Raw genomic sequence first — 10,800 nt, 5'->3', positions numbered from 1 at the left:
GAGGGAGAGGGAGAGGGAGAGGGAGAGGGAGAGGGAGAGGGAGAGGGAGAGGGAGAGGGAGAGGGAGAGGGAGAGGGAGAGGGAGAGGGAGAGGGAGAGGGAGAGGGAGAGGGAGAGAGAGAGAGAGAGAGAGAGAGAGAGAGAGAGAGAAGCTGCAGATGTGCACAATGCTGGATCGAATGAGGTCTCAGGTAAGTAAAAGGGGGAGTAAGGGGGGAAGCGGATGCCTAAACATGTTTTTACCTTAACGCAGGAACCACTTTGAACCTCATTTGCCACATAGTTGCCCATTTAAACAGTGCATTGAGGTTGTAAGTTGGAGATATCCTGTAAGGATGTTATTCCACTGCATAGCTTGGAGTCAACTGCAAAGACTGAAACAGTACTTCTAATCCCAGACCCTATATCATTTATAAATATGTTAAAAGGTAAGGTACTGTGTCAAATGCTTTTGCAAAATCCAAGTATTGCACGTCCACCGTAACGCCTTTTTCCATGTGCGTTTGAGATTTGGGGTGCACACTTATGTTGCACTTCCTCTGCAGCCTTCATTCACAAACCAAAGCATAGTAAATCTTACTATGCTTCAGTTATTAAATGGACACAGTGAGCGCATGTGTTCACTGTGTTAATGTACACATTACAGATTTTAAATTTTTTCTATAGATAGGAGACATTTTTTGTTTTGGAAAGGCATTGCAAACGGGATATCTAGTGTAACAGCCCTATTCAATGTGATTGCATTATCTACATTGAAGAGGAGGCAGCGGATGAAGAGATTGGGATAAGCCAAACAGTGCTATGGAGTGCATCAACTGCTCACAAAACGTGAGACTAAAGGGCAATTTTGGACTTTATACCAGGAATTACAATGTCACTCATCTACTTCTATATACCCTTCCACTGCACACGCTCTACTTCCCCTCTAAGATGGCTGTAGTGTGGGTACTTGTAAGGGACTTCCAGACATCCATTCTAAGCCCTTGTACACGCGGTTGGAGAATCTGTCGGAATGAGTCTTATCGGACCGCGTCGTCAGATAATCCGACTGTGTGTGGTATGCAATCGGACTGATTCTGTCCGATCCAAATTTCCAACATGTTGGAAAGATTTACTGACCAACTGGGCCAGACGGACCTAATCCGATCATGTGTAGAGCATTTTCATCGGACCAAGTGCCACGCATGCTCAGATCAAATTCCTACATCAAAGCTATTGGCTACTAGCCTGAATGTAGTCCCATCGTAACGAAAATTACGTCATCATGTTCTGAAAGATCGTATTTTTCGCCAACTTGGCCCGACCATGTGTATGCAACAGTTTCGGACACAATCCGTCGGACTAAATCCGACGGATTTGGTTGGCAAAATCTCCGACCGTGTGTACAGGGGCTAAGAGTTATTTAACTCAATAACAAAAAATCTTCTATAAGAAAAAAATTAAATAAAAAAAAGTGTTCTTTATTCTAATATACTGCATATGCCAAAAAACTAAATTATATGAATTGATAAAAATGTAATAAATCTACCTCCTGTAGGTGGTTACTATTATGTAGTCTCTTAAAATATCTGTAAAGGTAAACAAACACTGCAATATTTGAAGCAAAACCACAAGGATTTATTTAAAAAGAGTTGATAAACATAATTACAATGAGACACGTATTTTGTTACAAATTACCACCCTATTTAGAGTAAAGAGCATTGCAAATAAATTTTTCTGTGATAATTTTATTGAGACAAGAGGGCAGATGTATTTTAGTGTTCACCCAAAAACTTGGGTAAAGGAAGGAACAAAAAGATTAAATAATAGTGTAAAAAATGTAGCACTACATTTTTTACACTATCCTATTTGAATATGTCACATTCTTGTGTAGCTGCTGTTTATTTCTTTGTTTAGGTTTGCACAGTTATACCACATTTTCAACTTTGTGATCAAATAATATACCATTTGCTGTATTATAAAGTAAACTTCTGCTGCGAGAAATATGTAGGATTACCAATACGGACTTCTTGAAAATGCTTTTTTCCCCCCAAATATTTCTGGCATAACTACTTTTGTGACTTATTACCCTGAAACAAGTAAGCAACCAACTCCATAAAATGAAAGCCATTGGCTCAGTGTGACAAGCATCAACAATGTCCAAAAGGGGAGATCAGCAACCGCAGTCCATGTATTTCTCTTGATTTCCTTCAGGTTGGTTGCCAGCATTTTCTGATAAAAGCAGTTTTGCTCACTTTTTTTGTGAAGATTACACCACAATACATCTGTCCTGACAAAAGGCTCTTCCAGAAATCACCCAAGCTACACGTTGCATTTTTCTGAATATTTTGCACAAAGCCAGGGGTAAATTTACAAAATTTGCATATTACAAACAAATCATGATCTTGGCTGTACAATTGACAATGCGGTTTTCTTGCACAGTGAAGTTTCATATTGAATAACAAAGATTAGTAATTAGTCGCTTCATGAAAAATACATGACTTGTTTGTACAAGGATTGGCACACACTGTACAATATATATATAAAAAAAAGTCCAATACTTATAATGGAGTACTAACTATATTTGATCATAAGCAGATCGGAGGTACAATCACTTATTTCCTCAGACATATTGAGGCCAATTTACTAAAATGTTGTCACAGATGAAAGTAAACAGGCATCAGCTTTTTACCTGTCTGCATAATCCAAGTGAAACTTAACACCAAAAAAAAAAAAAAAAAAACTCTTTGGGAACATTCTCCATTCCTTTAGTAAATTGGCCCCACTGAATGGTTGTACTGCACAGGCAAGTGCAATAACCATATTTTATATCAATAATCCCTTAAGACTAGATGTTTTGTGTCACGCTTTACACTGTTGTAATTTTGATTACCAGGGAATAGACATAATTAACTGTTCTGAACTGCTGCAGGTGACTGGAATCACCAATTTATGAAGATCTGGTAGCGAACCTAGATTTTCTAGGTCTGCGCCAATGCCAGAGCAATTACACAGGAGATCCACGCTTTCTACTGGATTCTTCATTCAGTTTACATATCAGAAAAAGCAGCAAAAGAGCAAAACTCCCTAGTGGGAGCTGATAGAGCTGAAAACTCCAAAGAGCGAACTTAGAATTCTAACCTCCACAGATACAACTGGGTAATCCTGCCAACTTTAGCCACCCCTATCCAAATAAAAGTATATTTTTTGGTCAACATTTTTTAATATAATCCAATATAATATAATACATCTCAAGAATCCTGACCAGTGACTTGGTATTAAAAAGATACAGAGAAGCAGCTGTTATTTTTTTAGGAGGAGAGTTCAGCAATGGCAGTTTCCCATGTTTTGCTCTTCGAAAGGTTGGTTTGAAAGACAGTATATGACTGCAGCCTGTCCAGGTTATATAAATGTGCATTGGTAATTTATACTGGAAATTCCACATAGTCCATGTGAAATAACAGAACATGAGCTTAAAAAAAAAAAAAAAAAAAAGTCCCCAGAGTATATCTAATAGATCTAAAAAGTAGTAGTGTCTAGTCTTTCCTGTGTTTTTTTGCTTCTTACTTATACATTGGCTCTACTTCCTCCTTTGAAATCTCACATGACAGATTTCTTAAGGAAAGTTTATGAGGCAACTCCTTTGGGGCCGATATCTTTTCACAACAGTTGTTATTAAGGGAGGTAGGGAGATGGTAGTGGCTAATCCACTTTTCCTCTGGCCACTAATCTACACATCCCTACAGTTAATACAAATAACATAAAATTGGAAGAACATGTAAAATATGAGACACGAGAAATTACAAATACTGCAATATTAACCTATGTGCTTACTGAAAATACTACACTTTCCCTTTAAAATAACTGTGTTCAAGAGTAACTAAAGGTATTTCTTGATCATGTTAATGCTCTGTATTTTTCTTCTTGTAAAGTGAAATATTCCACATAATTATGAAAAATATAATAGCAAGTGATGAATGCAAAGTTATGTCAAAGATGAAATAAGTTGCCACAAACAATTTAAATTCTTTTTTTTTTTTTTTTTTTAAAGACTGAATGCTGTTGCCATACCTCTCGTAGTGGCACACAATCCCTCATTGGTTCTGTACTGTATGCTTGTTAATGTATAAGCCTGATGCAGACATAAAAAGGCAAAGCATAATTATAGGGAGGCAGTCTTGCTTTAAACTGTATTTTACCTGAAGACGACACTGTAGTTGAAACCTGTTATGGGAGAAATAGCGAGCAGTCACTGCCTAGCACCCTTCAAAAAAATGACAAGATGATTGTTTTACTTACCAGATTATTATTTTTTTACTTTGATGAAAGCCTCTTTCACACTGGGGCGGTGCGGGCTCCGGCAGAGAAATGGTGCTATTGCTAGCGCCGCTTTACTGTAGTTTTAGCTGCGGTATTCGGCCGGTTTTACCCCATAACGGTCAAGAAAGGGTTAAAGCCACCGCAAAGGGCTGCTGCAGTGGCAGTATAGCCGCACTGCCTCGTTCATTTCAATGGGCAGGAGCAACACACACACACACAAAGATGCTGCTAGCGGGACTTTTTTTTTTACCGTCCTGCCAGTGCACTGCTCCAGTGTGAAAGCCCTCTGGCTTTCACACTGGATTGTGAGGAGCGGCTCTTTCAGGGCACTATGCAGGCACTATTTTTAGCACTGCAGCACCTGCAAAGTGCCCCAGTATGAAAGGGGTCTAACAGGCTCACATGTATGTGACCCTATGTAATCTGAAAAATTCCTTATCTGATTACTAGTTCTGGGTAGTTCAATGTACTGAAGCCTGAAGTTAGTCTATAAAAGGGCAAAGAATTAAAGCTGCAGTAACTTGTAGACAACATTCCATATACTCAATTTTTTTTTTTTCTTGGACTCAAACAATTTTAGTAAATTAAACACATGGTAGCTGTACTTTTTCTTGGGTTTCTCAGATTGCACTTTAACATTTCTTAAAATAAGAAAAAAAAAAAAAAAAAAATTTTTTCAATAATTTAAATCGTTGCTACATAATTTATACACTTCATTGTAAATAATGCAGGATTCATTTCCTGAATTTGCTTCTATTTAGAAACCATTTCATTAAAAAGGGTTTTTTAGCCTTCAAAAAGTGGATATTCGTTGTGCGTGTTTACATAGAACACGTACAAAACAGTCAAAGTAATACATATACATCAGTAAAAAGTCAAAATAAAAACACCTGTATCAATACCAGAAGGTTAACTGATCAGGGATGCCGTATCAAAAAAAGCCCTGTGTGCTAAAACTGCAAGACCATTTCAATCTAGTTCCATTTGGGTAAAGCAGAGATAAAGTGACTGTGCTGATTAAGTCTGACAGAAGCAGTATGTATCCCGCTGTTAAAATGTTTAGTAAATCCCATGGGTAACATTGGTTAAGAAAGAAAAATGTTAGGTTGAAAAGTACTAGTTATATAGGATGAATAGAGCTGTAATAAAAAGAATAGATGCAACATCCCATCTTCCCTGGTGCTCCATTAGTCCCTTTACATCTTGATTTCCTTTGGATGTCACTGTGGAATTACTAAGTGACAGACAAGGAGCTGGTATGTGTCTAAGACCATTTGATAAAATCCATTTGCAGTCACTGAAATTTTCCGGTCAGAAGTCACTGAGGATGCTGATATCAGCAAACTCTTTCCTGTATCGGAATGAGTAGAGACCAAGCAGGAAGGCCCACTTCATCGACATGAAACTCCATACGCAGGACAAGTATAAACTCTTTGGATCCTTGATTGCTAGAAAGAAAAAGAAAGGAGAGGAGAAAGTCAGCTGCAAGATTTTATTTCCATTCCAAGAGAACATTTACAATGCAAAATTGAGATTAAAAATGTATACATACATACATACATACATACATACATACATACACACACACACCTTGACAAATTTGCTTAGAATCTAGGAGCCAGCTTAAAAAGTTAGGAGCCAGTTAATTAAAGCCTCTGCCCAGTGCTTAGTACTGCATGTCTGGGGCATCGGACAATAAGAATTGCAAATAAGTTTTTTTTTTTCTCCTTCACTGATGTGCTTTGATAGGCTGCACTAATGGGCACTGATGGGGCGGCATTGAGGTTGGAACTGATGGACACTGACAGGGGGCACCAATAGGCAGCACTGAGGTGCCACTAATGGGAACTGGCAGGTGGCACCGATGGGCAGCAATGGCAGGCGGCACTGGATTGCACTGCCTGGCACGTAGCACTAGCAGGTAACAATGGGTGGCACTTGCAGATGGCACTGGATTGCACTGGCAGGTGGCACTAATTGGCAGGTAGCACTGGCAGATGGCCTTGGCATGTGGCACATGTCTCTCTCTCTCAAGTTTACATACTCTGGCGATTTTGGCCTGATAATGTGCACACAAGTTGACACAAAGGGGTTTGAATTCAAACGGTAACCATCCTCACGTGTGGTGAGTGAGAGCGATAGGTCAATGAGTTTCTGGATTCCCGACAGACCCTTGCATCTTTCATCCAGTGCTGTACTGACGTTTCTGGGATTCCGAGTCATGGGGAAAGCAAAAGAATTGTCAAAGGATATGCGGGAAAAAGGTAGTTGAACTGTATAAAACAGGAAATGGCTATTTAAAAATAAAAAAAATAAAAAGATATCCAAGCAATTGAGAATGCCAAATCAGCAATGTTCAAACTAATCAAGAAGTGGAAAAGCGAGGGGTTCTGTTGAAACCAAACCACGGTCAGATAGACCAACTAAAATTTCAGCCACAACTGCCAGGAAAGTTGTTTGGGATGCAGAGAAAAACACAAATAACTTCAGGTGAAATACAGGACTCTCTGAAAACATGTGGTGTGGCCGTTTCAAGATGCACAATAAGGAGGCACTTGAAGAAAGATGGGCTGCCTTGTCGAGTCGCCAGCAGAAAGCCATTACTATGCAAATGCCACAAAGTATCACAAAGTATGTACCGCTTACAATATGCCCAACAGCACAGACGAGCCTCAAAACTTTCTGGCACAAAGTCATTTGGAGTGATGAGACCAAAATTTAGCTTTTTGGCCACAACCATAAAAGCTACATTTAGAGAGGAGTCAACAGGGCCCATGATGAAAAGGTAAAGGAGGTGGATTGCTGATGTTTTTGGGATTTGTGAGCTACAAAAGGCGCTGGAAATTAGGTCAAAATTTTTGGCAAGATGAATGCAAAAAGTTATCAAAAAATACTGGAGGAACATTTGCATTCATCAGCCAGGAAGCTGTGAATGGGACGTACTTGGACATTCCAACATGACAATGATCCAAAAACACAAGGTCAAGTTGACCCGTCACTGGCTACACCCGAATAATGTGAAGGTTCTAGAGTGGGCATCTCAGTCTCCTGACCATCACAGGCTTTTTGCCAAGAGGAATGAGCAGCTTTACTGAGAAGATAAAGAGCCTCATCCACAAAAGACTTCAAGCTGTCATTGACGTTAAAGGGGGCAATACACGGTATTATAACTGGGGTATGTAAACTTTTGATCAGGGTCATTTGGGTAGTTTCTGTTGCCATTATAATTTAAAAAAAGAGTAAACACAGTTGATTGATAATAAATGGCTTCAGCCAAAAACTAATCATAAGTGAAAGAAAAGTTTGTTAACATTCATATTCTCTGAAAAATGGATAAGAAATCATAAATTCTGCCAGGGTATGTAAACTTATTAGCACAACTGTATATATTATATTCTATCATTTATTTTTCTTCACATACACATATGTAAATGACAACTTTTAAGCACATTTTCTTAGCGTACGAGTCAGAGAGCTTGGAACCACAACTCCCACATTTTTCTTTTTATACTTGCGAGCCTGCTCTGCACACTCCTAGGCAAAGAAGAGGTTTGGAGGGAAACATCAGAGGAAGTGCCTGAATTAGGCATGAGGGTACCTGGCTTTAGTTCCACTGCTCGGAGCCTTGCACTTACAAAGGGAAGCAGGATCCAGGACCAAAAATTGCTTCCTCTACTGCCTCTGAAATCCCTGTAACACCACAGCGCCTCCGGTTAAAGATGGTACCTAGGCATGTTCCCTGGCAACAAAAAGTGTGTCAATCCCAGGCAGTAGAAGTGGCGGCCCCACCATCATGGGACTCCCTTGGCCTCAAAAAAAGGGCATCGAAAGTGACATCACTGCTGCCATGTTAGTACACCAGGGAAGAGACCCCATGTGGCCCACTGCTCACAGCGGGTACCAGAGCCAAATGGCTGCTGCCATCATTGGCAACTATCTCAGTCACCACCCCCTCATTCCATCCTGATGACCCACAATAGTGTGGACACCATACATTTAATAAGGAACACTGCCAAGGGTCTTAGAAGAGGAGCTTCCAGAGTCGGATCACTAACCTTACAGGGGACTGAAATCCAGGTAAGAAGGTGGAAAAAACTTCCCCGAATGGAGGCATAATCCCTGAGGATATACCCACAAGCAGGCAAAAGGGCTGAGGAGAACGAGGCAGGTAAACAATCACTCGCACAAGCAGAAAACAAAACAGCGACGTGTTCATCTGGAGGGTCAGAAACACAAAAGAAACTGAAGACACACGGGAGGGAGGGGCATTTAAAATGCTTTCTGGATTGTTTTTTCTGTAGAGGGCGAGCCAGTATCTTCAATGTAGCCGTATTGGAAGACGCTTTGGGAAATGACAGAGAACTTAAAAAAAAAAAAAAAAAAAAAAAAAGTAGCCTCATCAAGTTTATCACAATGTCGCTTAGGCAGAGATGATAGGATTTTTTATAAAAGCTTACCTGTAAAATCCTTTTCTTGGAGTACATCATGGGACACAGAGCCTAAGTAATAACTTAATGGGTATATAGACACCTTCAGGTTATGGACACTGGTATACCCAATACAGGAAGTTCACTCCCTATATAACCCCTACTCCTACCAGGAGTACCTCCGTTTTTTGTAGCAAAGCAGTATACTTAAACCCAAAAAGAGGGGAGGGACCTCTGTGTCCCATGATGTACTCCAAGAAAAAAAGGATTTTACAGGTAAGCCGTTATAAAATTCCTATTTTCTTTATCATATATCATGGGACACAGAGCCTAAGTAATAACTTAATGGGACATCCAAAAGCAATGCCATTTGAGGGGGAGGGAGACAACCCACAGGGTACCCCCAGACTTGAGGACCTATACTGCTGCCTGCAACACACTGCGCCCAAAAGGCGATACCCTCATACCGCTTTACATCAACTTGATAAAATTTGGTGAATGTGTGCACTGAAGACCAAGTTGCGGCCTTACAGATCTGAGCCCTGGAGACGCACTGCCCAAGAAGCACTAACTGACCTGGTAGAGTGCGCTTTGACTTATAATTCAGACTTGAAAAGGGGGAATCTTACCCCTTAAATTATAACTTATGAAATCCACCTACGACAGGCAGCGTCAAAATCCACTGTCGTTTTCTTAGGGCCCTCTGGCAGAATAAATAAGACATCAGTCTTCCGAATCTGAGCAGCAGTCTTTATATAGACTTTGACCGCTCTCACCACATCAAGACAACGTAGTAACTTTTCTTCCCTGGAACGTTGTTTTGGGAAAAAACAATGGCAGGATAATGTCTTGGTTCAGGTGGAAACTTTTGGTAAAAAAAAAAAAAAAAAAAACCTGGACGAGGGCACAACACCACTGTGTCCTCGTGAATAATCAAATATGGCTCTTTACAAGAAAGAGCAGCCAATTTTGAAACCCTCCTTGTTGAGGATATAGCACCCAAAAATACCAACTTCCTTGGTAGAAGGACTAAGGGAAAAGTTGTATCGGTTCAAATGGTTGTTTTTGTAACATTGACAAAAACTAAGTTCAAGTCCCAAAGGTTCAAAAGGAGGTTTGACTGGCGGATTAAGCCGGATCACCCCTTGCATAAAACCCATAACTAAAGAATGTGTAGCAAGTGGCCTTTGAAATAAGACCGATAAAGCTGAGACTTGACCTTTAATAGTACTCAAGGCCAACTTCATCTCTATCCCCAAATTGTAGAAAGGCAAGAATTCTGCCTGCGATATACCTCCAATGGTGCCAACCCTTGGATTCACACAAGGAAACATAAGCCATCCAGACTCCCTCCATATAGTCTTGGAAGCTGGCTTCCTTGCATCAAGGTAGAGATAACGGACCCAGAAAGCCCACGTTTCTTCAGAATGTGTGTCTCAATAGCCAAGCCATTAAATTTATCATGCATAAGGTAGGATGGAATATGGGCCCCTGTGAAAGTAGGTCTGGCCGTAGTGGGGAGGGACCATGGACCCTTCACTGCCATCTTTACGATTTCTGCATACTATGACCCTCTGGGCCATGCTGGTGCTACCAGAATTACCGGCTTTCTTTCCAGCTTGATTCTGCAAAGTCGTCGAGGTAGCAACCAAATAAGGGGGAAATGCATAGATTAGTGAGAAATTATCCCACAGGGTCACCAACGCATCTGTTCCACATGCAAGTAAATCCCTTAGCCTGGACACAAAGTTGATTAACTTCATGTTGAATCTGCACGCTAAATGATCTACAACCGGAGTCCCCCATCTTTGGCAAACAGCCCAACTGGTGACTCAAGTAGTCTGTCTGCCAATTCTCTACTCCTGCAATTAAGACTGCTGATAGGAACGGAACATTACTTTCTGCCAAAGTTAGAATATGGTTCGCCTCTCTCTGCGCTAAGAGAGACTCTTGGTGCCCCCTTGGTGATTGATATAGGTCACAGCTGTGGCATTGTCGGATTGGATCCTGACAATCCCCATAACCTGGAAGTCCACTGCCCAAATCTCTAGGATATTTATAGGCAAGGTTGTTT

At 40.5% G+C, this 10,800-nt stretch overlaps 1 protein-coding gene across 1 annotated transcript in view; it reads right to left on the bottom strand.

Moving 5' to 3' along the window:
* Positions 1-1,595: 1,595 nt before the first annotated feature.
* The window catches only part of SLC48A1 (solute carrier family 48 member 1), a 40,973-nt gene continuing 31,768 nt past the window's right edge, over positions 1,596-10,800 (bottom strand). Inside the window, exon 3 of the mRNA XM_077483766.1 lies at positions 1,596-5,747. Within this exon, the coding sequence (XP_077339892.1) occupies positions 5,611-5,747 (137 nt within the window). The 3' untranslated portion in view covers positions 1,596-5,610. The remainder of the gene's footprint in view (positions 5,748-10,800) is intronic.

Source organism: Lithobates pipiens, unplaced genomic scaffold (genome assembly GCF_037356315.1).
Source record: "Lithobates pipiens isolate NorthernLeopardFrog02 unplaced genomic scaffold, aLitPip1_a1.2 Scaffold_16, whole genome shotgun sequence".
Lineage (NCBI taxonomy): Eukaryota > Metazoa > Chordata > Amphibia > Anura > Ranidae > Lithobates > Lithobates pipiens.
This window is presented reverse-complemented; position numbering and strand designations above follow the sequence as displayed.